A 24,206-nucleotide genomic window follows, 5' to 3' on the forward strand; every position below is an offset into this window, starting at 1 on the left:
ATTGCATTCAACTTTGGACTTACACATGATTTATGTTATTTTAGATTTTAGTCTCTACAGTGAATCAGCATTAAAAAGTATTGAGTACAAACGTGAGTAAAGTGTTGTGCGTGGAAGGAGATAATTGATTCAGAGGTGTGAACAGCCCACACAAGAGACTGTTTTATTTCATACCGCAATAGAAAAGTATGACTCCAGTAGTTCATCATTTTCATATATTATAATACAGATGCAGAATTGAAAGGTTATTCTTTAAACAGCCTAGTATTTTACAAGAAATGGATAACTACTTGGAACTCTCGAACATGTCCTTAAAACAGGACATCAATGGGCACACACATCCTTGGCTCCTACAATACCACCACCATCCACAAACAGGCAGAAAACAGGAGTGAAGGGAGGAGAAGAGGGGGGAGAAAAACATTCAATAAATAAAAATAACAAAACAGAAAAAAGTACTCTATCCCCCCCCCCCCCCCAATGCGTTCAATTTCATGGGGAGAAGATTGCATCAGGTAACAGCTCTCTCTTGCATACTTTCAGACAAGATACTAGGAGGGGACTGAACAGCCGACCATAGACAGGGAGACATCCATGTCCTCCCCTCAGCTCTCTTCTTTGGGAGAAGTCAGATTAGGCCTTTACATTGATTGATTTGTTGTTCAATGCTTGGTTGGTTTTTATGGTTCTGTTTGATTGTTTGGCTGCTTCGTTAGCCTTCTCCCTGTCTCACATAGGGCAAAATACTAATTTGGGATGTTTTTTTGAGGGGTCCTCTAGCACTGGCAAGCGTCCCCAGCTTCCAATGACAAATGTTAAATTAAAAAGTACAAACAGAACGGAAAGAGGATGCTGTTCACAAAAGGAAAGGGGGATTGGGGTGGGAAGGTGGTGGTTGTAGGGGGTACAATGGCAGCTGTTCAGAACGATATGGTCAGTGGGGTTGGCAGCAGAGCAGTCCCTTTAAAAGTCCTCCACCGTCTCGATCTCGCCCATGTTCAACCTCTCAGACGCCGCGTTCACAGAAAAACCTGGGAAGATGAGAGAGAACAGGGAAAGTGAATTTAGTATCAGAGGTATGCATGTGGTAGTCAGAAGAGATGCTAATCCAATTAGCATTAGCCGTAAAGCCAATGAGAACAGTACATTCTGAGTCAAGGAGTGCAAAGCTTTAAGGAGTGAATGGGAATCAATTGGGCGCTAGCTCAACAACCCAACACTAGCATGAATTACGTGAACAAGACGCACAACATTACAGATCTTTTCCGAGATGTGAGATTATCAACTTTTTCTCCTTAATAATATTGCATAGCTTTGTAATCGTGACATTACGTACTTAAGGAAAATTGTTTATTGACGAATACCCTGACTTTCTAGAGGGTAGTGGTTGACGAATGGCTTAGCATTTGCGTGACACAGCATTTCAACGTGAATGTGATTGGCCAAGAATCCCGCCTGCTCTCAGCCATATATACATTGGCTATTCAGCTTTCTTGCTGTTAGGGCCTTTCACTAGAATGTCTTGGTGTAGCACTGTTTCTTTAAATACACTAATTGGTGGATAGTTCATGCTCTGGGTTGCCAGCTAAGGCTGTATCAAATATGAGAAGAAATTTAGGAAGTTAGTTTTTTTATTAATTGACAGGCCTCCCGAGTGGTGCAGCGGTTTAAGGCATTGCATCGCGGTCTAAGGCACTGCATCGCGGTCTAAGGCACTGCATCGCGGTCTAAGGCACTGCATCGCGGTCTAAGGCACTGCATCGCGGTCTAAGGCACTGCATCGCGGTCTAAGGCACTGCATCGCGGTCTAAGGCACTGCATCGCGGTCTAAGGCACTGCATCGCGGTGGTCTAAGGCACTGCATCGCGGTCTAAGGCACTGCATCGCGGTCTAAGGCACTGCATCGCGGTCTAAGGCACTGCATCGCGGTGGTCTAAGGCACTGCATCGCGGTCTAAGGCACTGCATCGCGGTCTAAGGCACTGCATCGCGGTCTAAGGCACTGCATCGCGGTCTAAGGCACTGCATCGCGGTGGTCTAAGGCACTGCATCGCGGTCTAAGGCACTGCATCGCGGTCTAAGGCACTGCATCGCGGTGGTCTAAGGCACTGCATCGCGGTCTAAGGCACTGCATCGCGGTCTAAGGCACTGCATCGCGGTCTAAGGCACTGCATCGCGGTCTAAGGCACTGCATCGCGGTCTAAGGCACTGCATCGCGGTCTAAGGCACTGCATCGCGGTGGTCTAAGGCACTGCATCGCGGTGGTCTAAGGCACTGCATCGCGGTGGTCTAAGGCACTGCATCGCGGTCTAAGGCACTGCATCGCGGTCTAAGGCACTGCATCGCGGTCTAAGGCACTGATGCATCACTACAGACCCGGGTTCAATCCCAGGCTGTGTCACAGCCGGCCGTAACTGGGAGACCCATGAGGCGGGGTACAGTGTCATCCGGTTTAGGGGAGGGTTTGGCCCGGCTGGGATTTCCTTGTGGCGGGCTGGGCACCTGCATGCGGACTTCGGTCGCCAGCTGGAAGTGTTTCCTCCGATACATTGGTGCGGCTGGCTTCCGGGTTAAGCAAGCAATGTGTCAAGAAGCAGTGCTGCTTGGCAGGGTCGTGTGTCGGAGGACGCATGGCTCTCGACCGTTGCCTCTCACGAGTCCGTAGGGGAATTGCGTAAAAGTACCAAAAAAACAGAAAACATTGACAACAGTGCTTCAATAGTTTATTCCTCACCTAGCAGGCTGGGGTCTGCCCGGACCATCTTCTGCTTTTTCTTCTTCTTCCCTGAGGTGACGGTCTCGAAGCGTGCCTGCTGCTGAAGGCTGGTGTGGTTTGACTGGTACAGAGACGGAGAGCCTGTTCCGCTCACACCCCACATTGAATCCTGGGAAATAGAGTCACAAAGCAAATGAGGGGTCAGATGACTACTAACATTGGTAGCAGGGTATTGATTAATGTATGTATGGATTTCTGAAATATTATGGTCCAGCATTTATACCAGTTCTCTATAGGTCTCTCTCTCTCTACATGATGGTCCAAAGTAACATTTTGAAAACCAATGAACAGTGGTCACTGACCAACCTTGTTATGGGAGAACTTTTGATCCAGCTTAGAACCAACACACAAACTGCTCATCAATACCCAGGGTTGTAACCAGGACAACATGGGAAAGCAGGGAAATCTGGACAATTCTACTATCTTTCTGACTAGACTACAACATAACTCCGAAGCACTTCTCCAATGTTATTTATTTTTTTGGGTTATTTTTGACTATTTAGACAGGGAGGAAATCAGAGAGGGTACAGGCAGGTGGGAGACAGATTGAAGGGTTGGAGCAGGGATTGAACCCCGGTCTCTGGAGGGGAGAGCCAGGAGTGTTACCACTAGACCACAGGCACACCAATGACCTGTTCTGCTGCGTCGCTCTCACCTGCTGTTGCTGTTTTAGTGTTGGCTGCTGGTTCTGCGGGGCCGGGGGCGCTTTCTGTTGGTTGGCATTCTGCTTGGCACGGCGCTCCAGGAACTGTTTGGCAAACTCCTTGGCCTCGGACGTGTCCCCCAGGTAGGCGCGCACGTAGTCGTGCACCTCGTACGGACTGTCCACCTCCTTCAGGAAGGATGCAAATGTCGGGACTGCAGAGGAGGAAGAGGGGCAGGTGACTTTTAAAGATGGGATCACACAGTGAAGGTTACTTTAGGTTCGAGTTACCTTTAGAATTGGAACCCTATTCCCTATATAGTGCACTGTTTGACCAGGGTCCATAGGGAATAGGGTGCGATATCCGACACCTAGATTGTTGGTATGTATAGTACGTCATAGAGAGAATCACCGTCCAGGTTGTTGGCAGTGTTGAGGGTGTGTATATATATATATATACACTCACCGTCCAGGTTGTTGGCAGTGTTGAGGGTGTGTATATATATACACTCACCGTCCAGGTTGTTGGCAGTGTTGAGGGTGTGTATATATATACACTCACCGTCCAGGTTGTTGGCAGTGTTGAGGGTGTGTATATATATATATATATACACTCACCGTCCAGGTTGTTGGCAGTGTTGAGGGTGTGTATATATACACTCACCGTCCAGGTTGTTGGCAGTGTTGAGGGTGTGTATATATACACTCACCGTCCAGGTTGTTGGCAGTGTTGAGGGTGTGTATATATACACTCACCGTCCAGGTTGTTGGCAGTGTTGAGGGTGTGCAGGGTCTTCTCACACCACTGCATGAAGCCATCCTGCTGTCTCTTATTAACCCCCTGGAACAACTTCAGCAGCTTCTCCTCCTCCTCCACCTTCTTATTGGCCCGACTGCTGCTCACACAGTTACCACACAGTATTAGATACACTGCCTTCCTTTTTAACAACCAAGTGATCCATGGAATTGTATTAGATCAGCCTAATTTGAACATAATTTCCACTTCAGTGGAATTTTCACTTAGTGTGTTGACAACATGTGACTAAGTGAAACGTAAACTTCAGTGGAATCTAGGATTCTGCCCTTAATAACTAAAACATAAATATTAGTAGTATAAAATTGTCCTTCCAACCACCTTCCTTGAGTCCAGCAGCCAAAATAGAAACTGTCAATCAGTTGAGAGCTGTAAAAGTGTCCTGAGGTTGTACCTGAGGTTGGCGTTGCCCTTGTTGTTCTTCTGAGCATTGGGCTTCCTGGCGGGGGGTGGGGCCTGGGCCACCTCCTCGTCCCAGAAGCCCATGTTGGAGTTGGTGCTGTCGCCCCAGATGCTGCTGTCACCGCCCCAGTTAGGAGCCCCGCCGCTGGTGGCCACCGAGCCCCACACCGAGGGGCTCAGAGCGGTGGTCTGGGGAAAGAGGGGTTAGAGAGAGACAACCAACCTGGTCAGACCAGTGTCATTACGTCCAAGTAGTATTCAAACAGGGTTGTCTTTGATTAAGAGGAATGTTTCCCCAACCTCCCAAGCCTCTCCACGTATTTGATCTAGTCTACAGCTAGTACACCTGATTCAACATGTCAAATAACCATCAAGCTCTTGATTAGCTGAATTAGGTGAGCTAGTTCACAACTACATACACATTTTGAAACGTCCGTGGGTCCCGAAGGAAAGGTTTGAGAAACATTTTTAGACAACAGTATCAGCACATCGCCAAATACATGATATAGAAGACTATGAATGAATGCAGATGAATTCATGAACGAATGAGCGAACGAACCAACTCACAGCTTTGTTCTGGGCACGGTTCTGCTGGGTGACTGTGGGGTGACTGGGCTGCTGGCCCCCACCCCCCTGCTCCTTCCTCTGCTTCACCTGCTGGGCCTCCTCTCTCTGGATCTCCAGCAGGGACTTCGTGGTGGCCGGCTGCTTGGCCACGCTGCCCCAGCCAGAGAGCTTGGCCTGGGGATTCCGGGCCTCCTGCAGGGCCTGCTGCTGCAGGAGCTTCAGGTGCTCCGCCTGCTGGCGCCGCTGCTGCATGGGTGGAGAGAGGGGGGGGGTTCATGAGTAAGGCTCTAGGATATAAAGCATGATGGATTTGTAGAACAATTCTATTTCATGCTACCTTAGTGCTAAGTGGGAAAACTCATTATCATCCAGAAAATCGTATCAAAACAGGTACAAGAAATTGGTAGCACAATAAAGTGCTTAAGGAGTGCCACACATGTTATATGTAATACTTTGACTGTAGCTCCGCTTACCTCCTCTCGTGCCTGTCGTTCTCTCTCCTCTTCCACTTTCTGGATCTCAGCGAGCGACAGAGCGTTCTGGGACTGAGAGATGGCTGCTGCCGTGACTGCTGACTGCTGGCCCCACTTAGAGGAAGACGGCAGCTATGGGACAGGACAAAGATTCGGTTAGTCAGTGATAGAATGGCAAGCAGGACAGTCAGGGCTTTATCCGTGACAAAGAAATATTCACATAGAGAAACTCATGGATGTGATTAGCACAAGATAGAAATACCAGACCAAAAGGCCAACAGTCCATTTTAATGTTCAATTAAAAGGTCAAATACAGTATTTCTGATGTTCTGACCTCAATTATTGTTAGGATAGTGCATTGTTAATAGGCTATATTATATTTAACCAGGAAGTCCCATTGAGGTCAAAAGACCTCTTTCCTAAGGAAACTTTATTATAATATAGTATTGTGTATAGGGCCGGGAATTGGCAGGGACCTCACGAATCGGTATTATCACGATTCTTTGGTGCCGACAATGCGAATCTATATGTATTGCGATTCGACCTTCATTTTATTGCGAATTGATGTTCCAAACATACTGCTGCAGAGGGACAAGACAGAGCCATGACAAAAGTTATATAATCAGTCAATCCCCCCTCCATCACTAATCGTGCAGTAGATGGTACCTAGCTGTTGTAGTGTTAGGTGTCTTAAGGTGTTATACTGTTTAGTTACCTTCATCTGGGCTAGCTGCTGTTGCTGCTGTAGTCGGCGGAGCGCCTCCTGCTGCTGCTGCCTCTGTCTGGCTAGCTCCTGCTCTCTCCTTTTCGCCTCCTCCTGCTGTTGCCGTACCAAAGCCACCGCAGCCGCCTCCTCCTGTTGCCGCTTCTCTTCCTCATGCCTCCTCAGGGCCTCCAGCTCCTCCTGCTTTCGGTGCTCCTCCTCCTAAGGAGCAACGACAACATGTTTCTTTTTTTAAAATAGGGCCAACTTTATTGAGAAATGCAGATGTGCTTTCTGATTTACATAAATTCACTGAAAACCCACACTAACAGTTATATTATCAGTATTGCATATTTCATGTAGCCTACTTTAGGCCTGGTAATAGGCTAACCACCAATCAAGCAACATTATGGACTAAATGTTAAAATCTTGTTGCTGCGACAATACAGATCAAATTAAGATCCTACACCTGTATGTGGAAATTTGCATTTGGTATCACCTGTCCCACACAGTAAGGGCATGGTCGTATTCATTAGGCACACAGTAGCAAAATATTGAGTAATTCTTACTGAAAACCAGGTTGTTCCTTCAAGTTGTACTAAATGTTGTTCTATTTGGTGCCTACTGAACACGACCCTGTACTGGTCTTGATTGTGAAACCCAGCACCTGTTTGCGGAGGAACTCTTCCCTTTGCTTCCTCTCCTCTTCCTCCTCCTCCTCCCTCCTCCTCCTCTCCTCCAGTCTGCGGAGGGCCTCCTCCTGCGCATGCCGTTCCTCTTCCTCCTCTTTCTGTTGGCGCAGCGCCTCCTCCTGCTGCTGCTTCCGCTGCCTCTTCAATGCCTCCTCCTGTGGATAGAGAAATCTATCAAATCAGTTGCATAAAACATAAAATGTAGGGCTCCTCTCAGGAATTTACAGGCTAATGGGTCAAACTTGCAACTCTAGGCAATCATACATTGAACATCAACAAAGCTAACTGGCGTATTTCAGCAAGCAACAGTCTAATGAACCCCCCCACCTGTTTCTGACGTGCTAGCTGCTCCTCCTCCAGGCGTTTGTGTTCCTCCTCCTCCCTCTTGGCACTCAGCTCTGCCTCACCCCGCTCCAGCTCCAGCTGATCAAAAACATTTAGAGTTAATAAGTAAATCACAATCACATAAAAAACACCTTTTGACATAACTCAGCGATGCACGAAGTAAACGGCAATGTCGGGCCGATTTCCACATACAACTAAGAGCGTTAAAGCACAAGGCAAAAATTCTCTGCTGTTTTGGTCCAGTAGCTACCACGTTGTAGCTGAGTGAAGCCAGTGGTGGAAAAAGTACCCAATTGTCACACTTGAGTAAAGATACCTTAACAGAAAATGACTCAAGAAAAAGTGAAAGTCATCTAGTAAAATACAAGTAAAAGTCTAAAAGTATTTGATTTTAAATATACTTAAGTATTGAAAGTTCAAGTATAAATCATTTCAAATTCCATATATTAAGCAAACCAGACAGCACCATTTTATTTATGGATAGCCAGGGGCACACTCCAATACTCAGACATGGTCTGCGATTGTGAGCCTGGTTGGATGTACTGCCAAATTCTCAAATCAATGTTGGAGGCAACTTATGGTAGATAAATGAACATTCAATTATCTTGCAACAGTTCTGTTGGACATTCCTGCAGTCAGCATGTCAATTGCACACTCCCTCAAAACTTGAGACATCTGTGGCATTGTGTTGTGTGACAAAACAGCACATTTTAGAGAGGTCTTTTATTGTCCCCAGCACAAGGTGCACCTGTGTAATGATCATGCTGTTTAATCAGCTTCTTAATATGCCATATCCGTCAGGTGGATGGATTATCTTGGCAAAGGAGAAATGCTCACTAACAGAGATGTCAACAAATTTGTGCACAACATTTTAGAGAAATAAGCTTTTTGTTTGTATGGAAAATTTCTGCTCATGAAAAACATTTTAAAATGTTGCGATTATATTTTTGTCCAGTATAGTATAGTAAAGTACTTTACACCACTGAGTGAAGCACACGCGTGCACATGCACAGATACTCATACACAGTCTTATTGCTGCTTGTGGCAATTCATAACGCTAAACCTTTAATGTGTTTAACAACAGTCAAATTCGACACATTGAGCCCTAGCCCAAGGCACTTCATAAAGATTTGAAACTTAGGATTGTATAAGTACAGAAAATATGGTGCTCTTACCTTGGCAGCCTTATTCTTCTCCAGGTTTTGCATCTGTTCTATGGTGGGGGCCTGGGCCATGGAGTCTATGGGCAGATCCCACACACTGCTGCCCTCCCACGCTGCACAGGCACACAAAACAGTCAGTCAGTAAGGCTGGATGGATGGTCATTATATATCATTGATCCACATTCATTCATATGATTTTGAGCTTTCTCCACTTTTTGGTGAATTGAGGAGCACTGCATTTTGCTGTCATCTAGTAGGTTCAGAAACTCAAACTTTCAAAAGCTAAATTGGTTATATACATCAGCCCAAAACAAAACGAGTGCTAATGTTTTCAGTGTGTGTTCTGCATTAAGTTTTACCACTGGGTGTGGGTTGCTGGATGTTTGATGTGCAGGAGGCCTGAGAGGTGTTCTGCATTTCCCACACAGAACCCTGGGATTCTGGTACGGACATGGACCGAGTCACAGGAGGTAAGAGAGACTCAGATGTTCTACACAGGGAGCCAAACACAGAAATGGCATAAATAACCAGAACACACCAGTATGTTGACACGGCATTGAATAATGCCCACAGTGAAAGATGTTTGAGGAGAACCCGTGTCATATTGAGTGTGTGAGTATGTCTTCATCATTCAGCTACTTACAGTTAGTGCATTCATCTTAATATAGCTGGGTGGGACAACCACATATCTCAGTCATAGTAAGCATATTTTTCCTCAAAGTAGCTATCAGCAAAGTCAGTGCTAGTAAGGGGGGTGGAGCCAAGTGCGAGTGTTTGAGGGCCTAGTAATGCTGAAGCTGTGTGTATGCGTGCATCTCCAACCTCATCTTGAGGGCCTGGTATTGCAGCAGAGGTGTTAGTCTGCAGATATGCTTACGTGTTTTCTGCTGACCTCATCTTGAGGGCCTGGTATTGCTGGAGGAGCAGGTTGATCTGCTGCTGCTGTTGCTGCTGCTGCTGGTGTGGTGCTGAGCTGAGGGCCTGGGCTTTCTGCTGGGCCAGGGCTTGGGCGTACTGCTGCCTCAAAAGGTACTGGTACTGCAGCTGCTGCAGCTGGTAAAGGTTGAGGGCCGTCAGCTCCTGCTGTCGCTTCAGACGCTCCTGGTCCCCGGCATCACCCTGGGGAGACAGGCCGAGTAAGACATAGGATCGGCAAGGAGACAGAGAAGTAGAGCCACAACACAGGCAAAGGGACGACGACCTGGGCTGCATTCAGCATGGCACAATGTTGTGGAACGTTCAATATGTTATGTAGACTGAACAAGCCTCTGACTTAGAATAAGGAATGGCAATGTCACAACATTTGCCTTCTGAATGTGCCCTAGGCTAAACATAAACTTCCTTTGACCATGAGACGATGCAGATGGTGTGAGGTGCATCGGAAACATTTTGAATTGCCCATAGAATAATTAAGATTAATTTCAGGATAATACAAAGTGGTGAATTCTAGAATGCTCGATGGAGCTCAGGTGTGTGATGGTTACCAGTAGGGGTGGCGGTGCTGGGCCGGGGGCGAAGGGCACCCTGCCCCACATCTTGATGATTTCACCCAGGGGCTGGAAGACCTCGTCACAGCCTCTCTTCACCAGCAGGGTCATGGTGAAGTAGCCCGCCTGGAACCACTCTGTCATCTCCGGGTTACTGAACGGACCTGGAGAGGGGGAGACATGGAGGAGGACATTATTAGATTTGACAAAGTCACTGAAATTTCTCCATTTACTGGTTGCAGTGTATGCAGATTTTCATTCAGAGAAGCCCCGGTCCCCTCACTCTGTCTCACCCTGTATCTCTCCCTGGGGGTCTTTATAAAACCACTTCAGAGCAGCCTCGTGTGTGAGCGGCAGGCCGGCTGGTTTGGTAGCTGAGCTCTTGGCAGCCAGCCGGTCATCACCGTCCTGTAGATACGCCACCATCTTCTCTGCCTCCTATAAAAGCGAGCGAGAGTTTAATTTTATTGTTCATTCAAGGAGTACGTGTAGAGCGCCATGACAGTATCCCAAAACAAACACCACCATCTCAGTTTACCGCAGGGAGATAGAAAAATTGCAATAATTTCATTAGAATTCAATAAACACCCTCTCCATATTCTTGACGTGTTCCAAAAATGACCCCACACTGAAAGTTTCATGTCCAGACATGCTCTAAATTCAGTAACACCAAAACCAGCTTGGTAACTTTCACTAACTTGCAGCTCTGTAACCAACTAACTTCCAGAAACCGTAGTCATTGTCCACTAACCTGTTCAAAGTGCTTCAGTCCCTCATCTTCATCCATAGTGTGGTGTGGCGGCATGGCCGTGGGCCTTCCGATGGGCGCCATGAGGCCCGTACTGGTGGCCATATTGTTAGGGGCCATGATAGACGTGCTTTTGGGCATGAGGCTAGCACTGAAGGGCAGCGGGGCGGGCATGGCCACGGGAACCTCCAGGGGCTTCTGCTGCATCTGGATGGTGTACGACGGGGCCGACACTGGACAGGACAGAGGCAAGAGGGTGTGGGGTTAGTCTCTAACAGAATCTCACAATTGACAATCTCAAACTACATGCAATCCTGTGTGTATATTTTAAGCACAAGGTTACTGCGGAAAACAAAGGTGTCATTGACTCACAGGTGGAGGTGGTTTAAAGAAATACGCAACAATATGTCACCAAACACAGCCTCAAGAGGGCACAAATGTGGGAGATTTGACTGCATTCCTCCACTGCTTGTATGTAAACCTACCTGTGAGAGTGTGTGCAACGGTGTGGGGGATGGGGAGGGAGTCCAGCATTGTATTGGACATGGGGGTGTGCAGGGGGACTTTGTTGGCCTCTGGCCTGTGTTCCGGGGCAGGGGGTCGCTCAAGTGGCTTCTCCAACGGCCCCTCAGGATCCTCCACTCTGTCGGGCTGGCTGGGGGGCAGGGGCTCAGGTGGAGACGGAGCAGCCTCCTCTATCGCTCTCCCCACATCTAAAGACAAAAACAAGACATGAATCAATGTTTATCTCCACATAGACAGTTTAGTATTGGGAGCAAAAATACAGTATGCCGGACAGTTTCCGCTCTTAACTCACCCTGTTTTCTGTCGGGCTCTCTCCTGGCCTCTTCGTCTGTGTCTTTGGTCTCCCGGGGGTGTCCGTCCTCCTCCAGACCCTCGTCACATTCCTCCAGGGGTCTGAAGTCCAGCTCTGCCTCCTCCAGGATGGGCTCCTTGGGAGCTTTCTGTGGGGGAGATATATATATATATCCTTCTCATAGCAGCCTGGCATTCACAGAGTTCCACATCTCTCAGTGCTCCGATGACATACTTGTAATTGCAGCAAACAAATTGCCCTTCGGGGAAAACAAATCATTGTATAACTACTCGGTAGACTTCAAATCATGTGTGCAGGTTCTACTAATTTCTTAAACATTTCTTTGGCCCAGCACCCATGAACAAGTGATGTTCGTTAGACTGACTAAACGGACTATTCACTCACTCGAACCTTGAGCGAAAGGAAGGCTCCGGAGGAGTCGAAGGTGCCCGTCTCCTCTTCAGCATCCTCCAGACACCACTCTGGCAGGCTGCCCCCTCCATCCTCCTCCAGGCTGCCGCTGGCCGACGGGGGATGCCTGTAGCCGCGCTCGTCCTCCCTGGCATCGAAAGGGAGCCTGCGCTGCCGCGGCTGCTCCCCCGGGTGAGCCTCTCGCCACCCTGCCGACCGCGTCCCGTCTGAGGAGAAGAGCTGTTTAAGGACCCCGCCACTCAGCTCTACGCCAGCCATTCTCTCACATTGAAGACCACCACTTTATGTTGCTGTTTCTTAGATGCATGTGATGCTTTCTTTTGTGAAGCTACAGACAGATTGGAGTATTTCATGTTGAAAACCTGTTCTCATTTGGTTGGCCATGATGCCTGAACAAGAGAGGGATTTTAGTATGATTTGAGGTGTCCATTGTGATTTATGAGTTCAGAATAAGACCAGCTTTTTAAAAATCAACCTTTAAGAGTTGTATCGAGATTGGAACCATCACCCACACACACACACACACACGACAGGACACATTGTGGTGGCAGCAGTGTGAGATGACTACAGGGCACACCTGGACTCGGGGGGCACCACCGCTCGCTGTCCCGTCGCAAGGCACATGCCAAGGTGCCAGCCAGGCGCCAGCCCCCCTCTTCACCATCCTCACCATTCACTTCATCCCGGGACGTGCGCCAGTTCTCACTCTCCGAACGCGTGAAGTCATGCTTCCTCACTGGCAGGCCCCCCACACCGGTCCCAACCTCCTCGTAGTTAGCACGGACTGGAGAGGAAAGGATTGAATAACTTTCTTTTATCAAAAGGAGATCAATCTTGACATTTTTATTAAAATAAAAAATGTAAAAAACACTCAATACATACATATGTAGCAACGCCACAATTTCAAGCAATACATGAGATTCAAACTTTTAGCCTGAGGGTGTCCTTGGTCACAGTAAATACGTTGTGAGGTTGTCTAAACATTTGCATAGCTGTATTGTTGTCTGATTAAGTAGTGTACAGCCTATTAAGGTACCACCGACCTCCTGTGATCTAAAGTAAATAGCAATAGCAAACTCGGCCAAATGTCTTTGGAGGTGTTGGCAGAATGTATTTCTTTTGCAGTGACATTTGCTGTATCTGACAGTTTCTGAATTGTTGTGGACCTGTTAACAGATCGTATAAATTCAATTATGTTGCACTGCCCGCGATCTCTGAAACTTTGTCTATTCGGAAAGAAAAGAATACTAAAGTAGGCTTACTTAGTGGTAGATCAAAAGATCAACTGAGTTCATCTGTTAAATTCTATTCTCTTTCAGATGCATAGATTAACATTTTTTGATTATAATAGCCTATCTAACAGGCCCAATTATATTAGAGATGTGCATGGTCATTTGTTGCATGGCTACTTCAGGAATATGAACTCATCATGGCCAGAAAAGGTGATTCTGCAATGGTTATGATATATGTATAATGTATTATGTTTATAAATGAAATATTGTCAACTCGAGAAATTACTGTATTCAGACGTAGCCTACAAACTCCAATGGAAAAGGTGAACCGTTAAACTTTGGATCGCTTAGAGCAAAATACTTGAAATAGCTTATCTATTTCCCACTGTGAAGTAGGTCCAATTAAATGATAGATGGGACGAATGGTAGCCTATCCTAAATTGTTGGAGGCCTATAGGTCATTTCGTGAGTATGAAGCCATCAGTCAGAAAAGGTGAGGAATTGATTCTTCAATGATCATGGAAATGAAATAAATAATAGAAAATAGATACCTATTTCTAATTACTTTAGAATGCAAAGATAAAATAAATTGATTTTCTCTCCTCTCACTAATGGGAAATGACTGCATCTTATATTTAGCTACCTGTTTTTTTTGTTATGAATAAGAGTATCATCGTATAGTCCCCATTTGCACATGGCTAATTCTGCCTTCTTGCAATGGAATACTTCAACAACTAGAAACTGTGCGTACACATGGTTTAAAGTTTGCGGGGAGGAAAGCACATTCTCACGTAAAGTTGCGTTTTTATAAATTCCAATTTCTGCGTGAAAACTGGCACACGGAATTTTTTGGGTCTATTTTGTACGCACGGTTTACGAACGAGGACCCTGGAGGGCAAACTTACTATGATTCATCAGGAAGTGGGTAGGAGCAACTTCTGCCAAGTCAATGGAACAGAGAGAGAGAGAGAGAGCAAAGTGATTACATTACCTGTAAATGATTTAACCCGGCATTTTATTTATATCACATTCAAACAGCATTGATTATTTGATGAGCAAGTATTGGCACAAACCTGTCTCTTTTCGACCTGGCTTTTCAAACCTTCGGTCTCCCCTAGATGGTGAGAAAATAGACTCAGCATGACTTTGAAAAGGAGAAAAGACAAAAAGAATGACTGAGCATGCAGATAGTCAAACACAGATGGATATAACCAAAAACATGACAATATGTCAACCCCATAAACCAAATGGGTTTTGATCATTCTCATTCCACTAGCCTGAAACCCATCTTAAGATGCACCCACTTAACATGAAGATTTGCATAAATCATGCATTGAAGTCAAAGGTTAATGGGCGTGACAATTCCAGTTACACGCTCGCGCCTCCAGTAAGGATAGTCCATTACCTTTCCTCCCAGCTCTGGGAGCGGTGCATCTCCCTGCCCCCGCGTCCAAAGCCTCCTTCCACGTCATCAAAACTTCTTTGGTAAAACCCTCCGTCTCCTCTACCCCGACCTGCCAGACACATTTTAAATACCTTATTTGAATCCACAATTCACATTACAGTTGAAAAGGATTCAAACATACACGCCACACTTTAATGTTGGAGCTAGCTGGTGAAAATGAATTCAACCAGCTGCGACAGCTTCTGCTGACAGGAGCATTATCAAGCCTATTAACAGAGTGCTACGGTTACATCCCTTCTGTGAAGCTGGCAGACATTGTTAAGATTCTTAGGGGTGGGTCTCAACCTATATATAAATCACTGGTCTCAACAGCCAATAGTCTAAAGTAGTTTCCTCGTCTCCTTTATTGACATGAAAGAAATTAACAGTTCACCTAGTCTGTTTTTCTGATTAGTGCAGATGAAGAGGACACAAGCAGAGGAAGCCTCTTCAGACTGTTGAGATGGACACAGAGAGAATAGGGCCCTTTCCTCACCTCGACCCCGTGAGGTACTTCGACCCCTCGGCGCCCCTGGCCCAACCGGACCCCCTCCTCTCCCCATCAGCCTGAGCACAGCTGCACTGTTTACAGACATGGAAAAATTTCTCTGTGGGGGAGAGGGAGGGAGAAAGAGGATAAAGAAAGAGGAGGGTGGGGCAGACCTGTCTATAACCAACAATTCTCTATATTTGGTTACAAACAAATAGGGTAAGGTGCAGTCTTAATTTAGCATATTCATTCTAACATGGCTTTGTAAATGAACACTGAAGGCACCAACCTGCTCTTCCTCTGTAAAAGCTACAAGTGCCAGTGGTGGCAGGGGCTCCTCTTGTAAAATGGGCAGAAAATCCTTATCATGTAGGTCTACAGGGATCTGATAAGGAGAAGGAAGAAATTGTATGAGCAAGTATCCATTGCAATGTCAGGTATAATACACATATTGCAGGAAGATGACAATATATTTGAATTTTAAAGAAATCTCACTCCACAAAAGGATGAATCATAATTTTGTCTTGGGGCACTTTTCAGAAGCTGCCGATACAAGTCACTTTATTTGTATGCCAATCATGTATCTCTGTATCCTTTTAGAACACATCGGAATGCCTTTGCCTCACCTCCCTATCCTTAACATAAAGTGCTAGCATTTCTTCTCTCCCGTAGCGGTAGTCTGCAAGTTTATACTTTGGCATTGCAGGTGAGAGAGGTGGTGAGGTGGCAACACAACTGCTGCTACCACCCCCATGGCCACCACCAGACAGGGCCCGGAGCCTGGTGAAGCGGGACAGGAGAAAAAGACAAACAAAAGTGAAGTTTGAGGACAACTGGCAGGCCTCAACATGTGAGGCACCACTGCACCAGGTGTCAAAAAACAAACCAGCCTAACAACTCAGAACACTGTTAAATCAATACAACATTTCAGCTCAAGAAGATTTCATATAAACATGATGCTATACCAACCATTCTGGTCCGAAGTTGAGTGTCTGAGTTTCTGCCATTCTTCCTAGAACTTCTATTGGAAGGAAAGGGCCAAAATGATTAGCCTAATACAATGCAATATTTTTCTTGGAAAGGTATTCAAATCAAATTGTATTGGTCACATACACATATTCAGCAGATGTTACTGCGGGTGTAGCAAAATGCAAGGACATAATTCAACATCCTTTGATCAACACACAAAAGGGCAATTACTAATTAATCTGCTGATGGAATTGAAAATCTTCGATCCCATTTCTCTTTCTGCCACAGATTAGACCCAAATTCTGATTTAAGGTCATTAGATGGTGACAAATATTGCATCACCCGATCCTCTGTCAGGTACATAATAACAATTATTTAGGTAATTGCCAGAGCCATGTACTGTATATAGTCTGTATATGAAATAGATCTTTAAAGCTTTCTTTATTAAGGACTTGTTGACAGTTCATAATCACACTGAAATGTACAGTGCATTCTGAAAGTATTCAGAACCCTTGACTTTTTTACAGCCTTGTTCTAAAATGAATTAAATATTATGTTTCCTCAATCTACACACAATAACCCATAATGACGAAGCAAAACATGTTTAGAAATTATTGAAACATTTAAAAACCAAACAGAAATACCTTATTTACATAAGAATTCAGACCCTTTGCTATGAGACTCAAAATTGAGCTCAGGTGAATACTGTTTACATTGATCATCCTTAAGATGTTTCTACAACTTGATTGGAGTCCACCTGTGGTAAATTCAATTGATTGGACATGATTTGGAAAGGCACACACCTGTCTAGATAAGGTCCCACAGTTGACAGTGCATATCAGAGCAAAAACCAAGCCATGAGGTCGAAGGAATTGTCCATAGAGCTCCGAGACAGAATTGTTTCAAGGCACAGATCTGGGGAAGGGTACCAAAAAATGTCTGCAGCATTGAAGGTCCCCAAGAACAGTGACCTCCATCATTCTTACATGGAAGAAGTTTGGAACCACCACGAGTCTTCCTAGAGCTGGCCGCCGGCCAAACTGAGCAGTCAGGGGAGAAGGGCCTTGGCCAGGGAGGTGATTAAGAACCCGATGGTCACTCTGACAGAGTTCCTCTGTGGAGATGGGAGAACCTTCCAGAAGGACAACCATCTCTGCAACACTCCACCAATCAGGCCTTTATGGTAGAGTGGCCAGACGGAAGCCACTCCTCAGTAAAAGGCACATGACAGCCCGCTTGGAGTTTGCCAAAAGGCACCCAAAGGACTCAGACCATGAGAAACAAGATTCTCTGGTCTGATGATACCAAGATTGAACTCTTTGGCCTGAATGACAAGCATCATGTCTGGAGGAAACCTGGCACAATCCCTACAGTGAAGCATGCTGGTGGGAGCATCATGCTGTGGGGATGTTTTTCAGCGGCAGGGACTGGGAGACTAGTCAGGATCGAGGGAAAGATAAATGGAGCACAGAGCAAAGTACAGAGAGATCCTTGATGAAAACCTGCTCCAGAGCGCTCAGAACCTCAGACTGGCGTGAAGGTTCACCTTCCAACAGGACAACGACCCTAAGCACACAGCCAATACAATGCAGGAGTGGCTTTGGGACAAGTCTCTGAACGTCCTTGAGTGGCCCAGACAGAGCCCGGTCTTGAACCCGATCGAACATCTCTGGAGACCTGAAAATAGCTGTGCAACGATGCTCCCTATCCAACCTGACAGAGCTTGAGAGGATCTGCAGAGAAGAATGGGAGAAACTCACCAAATACAGGTGTGCCAAGCTTGTAGCATCATACCCAAGAAGTCTGTAGTCGCTGAGTAACGGGTCTGAATACTTATGCAAATGTGATAGTAAAAAAATAATTGCTTTGACAATATGGGGTATTGTGTGTAGATTGAGGGGGGGGGGAAATGTAATCAATTTTAGAATAAAGCTGTAACGTAACAAAATGTGTAAAAAGTCAAGGGGTTTGAATACTTTACGAATGCACATTGTGCCTCCAATTTAAATAAATGTATCAATTATTGTACAGTATAATAATTTGTTCTAGTAATGATTATTTAGTGCAAACAATACCAGCTGTTTTAGAAATAAAGATAGTGACACTTAAAACAATCAAGCCGGGTGTTGGTGTTTTTCTCTCGTGTAACCTTTATTTAACTAGGCAAGTGAGTTAAGAACAAATTCTCATTCACAATGACGGCCTACCCCGGCCAAACCCAGACCACGCTGGGCCAATTGTGCGCCGCTCTATGGGACACCCAATCACGGCCGGATGTGATACAGCCTGGATTCGAACCAAGGACTGTATTGACGCCTCTTGCACTGAGATGCAGTGCCTTAGACCGATGCGTCCGTGTCAACTATTTAACTGTGCTAGAATGCTTAAAAGGCCGCAAAAAGATTACATTGCGGTTATCGGTATTGTTTTTTTTGTTGGCAAAAACAATATCGGATATCGGCCAAAAATGTAACTTCGGTGCATCCCTATGCCTGTAGCGCAACCTTTGAGGTATCATTATATGTATATATATATATATATATATATATATATATACACACACACACACACTACCATCCAAAAGTTTGCAGTTAATTAGAAATGTCCTTGTTTTTGAAAAGCAAAGCATTTCTTGTCCATTAAAATATCTAATTGATCAGAAATACAGTGGACATCGCTAATGTTGTAAATGACTATTGTAGCTGGAAACGGCTGATTTTCCATGGAATATCTACATAGGCGTCCAAGTTCATTGTTTTAAAAGGCTAATTGATCATTAGAAAACCCTTCTGCAATTATGTTAGCACAGCTGAAAACTGTTGTTCTGATTAAAGAAGTAACAAAACTGTCCTTCTGACTAGTTGAGTATCTGGAGCTGAAATGTCTTGAGTCAATAAGTATTCAACACCTTTGTTATGGCAAGCCTAAATACATTCTGAATTTAAATTGTGATTAACAAGTAACATAAGTTCAATGGACTCAGTCTGCACAATAGTGTTAAACATGATTTTTGAATGACTACCTCATCTTTGTACCCCACACATACAGATAATTGTAAGGTCCCTCTGTCGAGCAGTGAATTTCAAACAGATTCAACTACAAAGACCAGGGAGGTTTTCCAATGCCTCGCAAAGAGCACCCATTGGTGGATGGGTAAAAAAAATAAAAATCAGACATTGAATATCCCTTTGAGCATGATGAAGTTAATCATTACACTTTGGATAGTGTATCAATACCCACAGTACAAAGATAAAGGCGTCCTTCCTAACTCAGTTGCCGGAGGAAGGAAAACAGTCAGGGATTTCACCATATTGCACCATTAAGCATCGTGGTGGCTGCATCATGTTACGGGTATATTTGTCATCGTTAAGGACTGGGGAGCTTTTTAGGATAAAAAATGAAACGGAATTGAGCTAAGCACAGGCAAAATCCTAGAGGAAAAGCTGGTTCAGTCTGCTTTCCATCAGACACTGGGAGTTGAACACACCTTCCAGCTGGGCAAAAACCTAAAACACAAGGCCAAATCTACACTCAAATTGTTTACCAAGACAGTGAATTTTCCTGAGTGGCAGAGTTACAGTTTGGACTTATCTACTTGAAAATCCATGGCAAAACCTGAAATGGTTGTCTTGCAATGATCAACAACCATTCTGACAGAGCTTGAAGAATTTTGAAAAGAATAATGGGCAAATGTACAATCCAGGTGTGCAAAGCTTTTAGAGACTTACCCAAAAAGACTCACAGCTGTAATTGCTGCCAGAGGTGCTTCTACAAAGTATAACTCAGGGATGTGAATACTTATGTAAATAGGGTAGTGTGTGTAGATGGGTGAGAATTATTTATTTATTTATATATATATATATAAATGTTCAATTCAGGCTATAAAACAAAAACTTGGAATAAGTCAAGGGGTATGAATACTTTGAAGGCACTGTAGCTAAAGTTCACAGATCAGTTAGATATAATGACCCGTAGTCAGCCTAAAGGTATGTTTAAACCACAATCTGTCTAGCCAGATAGCTATAGAATAAACCGTGTTGTTGAACTTCCCACCTGTTGCAAGCCACATATGGGCTACAACCAATCAACATTAGAATTTTAATTCATTATTTATGGCGACAAAAAAAAAAAGATCAAGCTGCAACTTCTGTAAAGATCCTGGGCCACAACAGCCCTAGTGAAGAATGGAGACTAGTCACAAATTATTGATTAGATGCCGTATTATGTCACTCTAAATAGCCTGTGACTTAGGCTCCTGTAGTCCATTATTGGGCTAACGTTGCTCCTTATAGTCCAAGGCCCGTACATGTTCTGTTTAGAGGCGAATTGTCTCTAGCAGCCAAAACTGTAATCTAAACATGAATAAATTCTCAATTGTGGTAAGGTTCTAGAAACATAAAGCCCTCTAGTTTCACATCCAAATTATTTCACAAACGCTAAATATACACTTACTGTACACTGTTTTAACCGGTAAACCAGCCTAGAGTATTTTTCAGTGACAACACGTTTGTGGGGTCCATTTTCCGTTTACATACTGGTGTTCAAGACGCAGATGGCTAATTAGAACAGTTACGCCTCCGTCTTCTGTAAACAAGCGCTGTAAACATGGAAATATGGCCGTATGGGAACCCGAACGCTATAAAGCGGTGTAGTAATAGAACCTTTTGTTTGTTGAAAATGATTTGTTGCTGATATAAAAGATTTGATTTGGGTTTCCAAAACAGTAACGCAAGTGATGCGTTTTTAACGTTCTTAATGAGCGTCGGGACTCATAACAAAAATCCTGACCAGAAGATACTATATTATAGTCAATAGGGCTGAAGGTAGTTAGCGTCTATGGATGGTTTAGTTTGTGAGTGATATAAATGCATATTAAATATTCAAGTTTCAACCAGCTAATATTTGGACTGTTGGCTAGTTAGGTTTCGAAGTAGTCTGACTATCAATGTCAAGCTCAAATTATTTCTATATGCATGTCTATGTCTGTATCACGTTATTATAAAATAAGGAACTTGACAAATTAGCTGTCTGGCAAACAACAAACTGTACTTCTTAAATAAGTTTAATAAATTGCATAAACGCTTTATATCTATTCCAAACAATGATTTATATACAAGTTTACCTCATTGATTCCAACACGAGCTACAGTAGCTAGCTAGTAGCTAACTAAGGTTAGCTTCCCATATGGCTGGTCATAATTAGCTTGATAATCCGACTGACACACATTCCCATACGTAACTTTAGTTACCTAGATGCTAGCTAGTGAGTTGGCAATACAAACTAGCTAACGTTAGCAAGCTAGATATGTTACTTAACGTTATAATGACAATAGACATTAGCTATAAAATAAGTTAAACGTTAGATAGCTAACGTTAGCCAACTAAACAAATGTTGGCTAACCTTCTGACATTTAACATAGCCTAGCCACAATGTGCAACTGTGCTACCAAGCTGTTTGGCAAGCTAGCTAAGTAACTGCATGACAGCTAACTAGCTAGTTAATCAAGTTGATAGCATAATAGTTAACGTTATAGCTATTGTATTTAACCATAACTATTGATACGCTGTTATATAGCTAGCTAGAACAGTAACCTGTGCTAACTGGTCGACATAACTAACTAGAGAACTTTGTTTTACAAAACTTTTAGTAACGATCGATCACTGATCAGTAATTTCTACGAAAATGCTAAGCTTCTCAAAAGGAAAACAAACAAAGAGTCATACTGTTACAAAATCGCACAGAAGTATTGTGAGCTGACACGAGTTCACGCTTAACCCCCAAACCTCCGTCCGGCCTACGAGCCTTCCGCTACAAGAGGTTCTCGTTGAAACACTTCCCATCTCGCTCCGAATCGAATGCTGTGCCACCACATACTTGAGGCCGAAGCCTCAAGGCCAAGCAAACATGCTGGTATAACAACACTCATAAACGCGTTGAAATCGCGGAAACTGGGATCTTTAGCATCGTGAATACTTATTTCGATAGTTTAGCTTTATTTTATAGCAAAACTGTGCATTTAATCTTCGCTGTCTTACCTCTGCTTTTACTGACAGCACAGGGTTTATTTGTATTCGAGTTGTGTGTGGCTCTCTCTCCGTTTCCACAAGATGGCTGAGAATGGGTCACATGACAATACATATCCCGATAAAGACCCGTATGCCAAAGAAAGATTCGCTGACAGCATATTTTGCAAAGTACAAATCGTACTGAATGTATCTGTATTATTTCTGTACGTGTAGACTAAACTATGACTGAAGAACATCTTATGTTAGTATTATTCTGACCAAATATTGTAGAAGTTACAGAATTACATCTGATTAAGTGCATCATTGTAAACATCATGCATGCATACATAAGATGATACAATCCATGCATTGGCCCTTTTTGCACAAACTCTTTTGACCTATCACATACGCTGCTGCTACTGTTTATTATTTACCATGTACATATTTAGCTCAGTTACCTCGTACCCATGCACATAGACTTCGTTACTGGTACCACGTGTATATATTTCTCTCTTTTTTTCTCTGCACTGCTGGGAAGGGCCCGTAAGTAAGCATTTCACTGTTAGTCTACACCTGTTGTTTACGAATCATGTGACAAATACAATTTGATTTGATACACATCAGAGTTCCCCTCTTCGTTTCTGATTACATTTACAGATGAATTACCTGTTATAGTTTAACTTTACCATGTCATGATCTTGTGAACAAAAACTTAGCAAATTCAACGATAAATATGAATGATTGCTGATGGACTACAATGCTAAAATTAAAAAATATATATATAAACGTTTTCTTGTATTATGGAATACTTGGCTTAGGCCAAATATACGTATCAAAGATAGTAACTAACGAGATGCTATTTGTGGTGTCACAGAGACATCTAGTGGTCAATATTATAAACGGAAGCGCGATAACTGCTTAGCTAGCTAGCGCTACATAATTTGACATTTGAGATCGACACGAGGGAGAGCGGTTGTTAACTCTGGGCGACGGTACGGAATACAACAAGTAAACACAAATATTAAGTTGACAACAGTTAGCAGTAACTAACAACACATATACATATCACAGTACCCCGTGTATTTCAAAGTAATGAACGACAAGTGGATCAATAGATAGCTTCCAATCGTTGAAACGCATTTCTAACAAGCTAACTTAACTAGCTAACGTTAGCTTGCTAGAGCTGCGTGTGCTGTCAAAACGACCTATACCCAATCAAAGCTTAGTAAGCTAGCTACACATGATATATAGTGTAATAACAAATAGGGGAATGGGTGATACCTTGTCAGTTGTACAACTGAATGCATTCAACTGAAATGTGTCTTCCGCATTTAACCCAACCCCTCTGAATCAGATAGGCGCGGGGGCTGCCATAATCGACATCAACGTCTTCGGCGCCAGGGGAACAATGGGTAAACTGCCTTATTCAGGGGCAGAACGGCAGATTTTTACCTTGTCAGCTCCGGGATTTGATCCAGCAACTTTTCGGGAACTGGCCCAACGCTGAAAACTTAAGTCTAATTTACTTGGTTAAAAGTAAAGGTGCGTCTGATGATGCATGACTTAGTGGGCTGGCTAGCTAGCTAACAACGATTCCATGGCATGTTGATGTCTGTTCAGAAACATTGTTGATCACGTGCAATTCGGAATATTTATTGTTCTAATTTTACTGCACAATAGGCTGTATCACACCCGGCGGTGATCGGGAGTACCATAGGGCGGCGCACAATTGGCCCAGCTTCATTGTAAATACGAATTTGTTCTTAACTGGCTTGCCTAGTTAAATAAAGGTTAGATGAAAAAAAACAAATTAAATCATATTTGTTGTTTAGATAACACTGACGTTACATATTTAACAGGGGCACCTTATCATCTAGGAATCTGAATTTTCAAAATACAAACCATAAAAAACTGTGTTTTTAACCATTTCACCTACAATACGTTTTATATTGAAAGTTAACAGTGGGTTTTTGCATCAATAGTGTGATAAGGGTTGTGCAACTAT

General features: G+C 44.0%; 1 protein-coding gene across 14 annotated transcripts; it reads right to left on the bottom strand.

Moving 5' to 3' along the window:
• Window positions 1–128: 128 nt before the first annotated feature.
• LOC139560361 (GRB10-interacting GYF protein 2-like) lies at window positions 129–22,339 on the bottom strand. Of its 14 annotated transcripts, none has more exons than XM_071377061.1 (28): window positions 22,232–22,339; window positions 16,197–16,248; window positions 15,854–16,007; window positions 15,517–15,612; window positions 15,234–15,345; window positions 14,699–14,807; window positions 14,367–14,407; window positions 14,199–14,231; window positions 12,639–12,845; window positions 12,041–12,267; window positions 11,630–11,777; window positions 11,298–11,525; window positions 10,816–11,045; window positions 10,358–10,502; window positions 10,062–10,228; window positions 9,470–9,696; window positions 8,937–9,067; window positions 8,590–8,690; window positions 7,397–7,492; window positions 7,045–7,224; window positions 6,390–6,599; window positions 5,675–5,806; window positions 5,202–5,447; window positions 4,627–4,823; window positions 4,175–4,314; window positions 3,431–3,633; window positions 2,734–2,884; window positions 129–1,031 (listed from the first exon to the last, which is right to left on the bottom strand). In XM_071377061.1, the coding sequence occupies exons 1-28, from the start codon at window positions 22,332–22,334 to the stop codon at window positions 964–966; spliced, it is 4,134 nt and encodes a 1,377-aa protein (XP_071233162.1). In that variant the 5' UTR covers window positions 22,335–22,339; the 3' UTR covers window positions 129–963. The 14 variants fall into 14 exon arrangements, with proteins under 14 accessions (XP_071233162.1, XP_071233160.1, XP_071233159.1 ...); XM_071377059.1 differs by having other exon boundaries at window positions 9,455–9,696; XM_071377058.1 differs by having other exon boundaries at window positions 9,455–9,696; window positions 12,035–12,267.
• Window positions 22,340–24,206: the final 1,867 nt, after the last annotated feature.

This window comes from Salvelinus alpinus, chromosome 30, assembly GCF_045679555.1.
Source record: "Salvelinus alpinus chromosome 30, SLU_Salpinus.1, whole genome shotgun sequence".
Classification (NCBI taxonomy): Eukaryota; Metazoa; Chordata; class Actinopteri; order Salmoniformes; family Salmonidae; genus Salvelinus; species Salvelinus alpinus.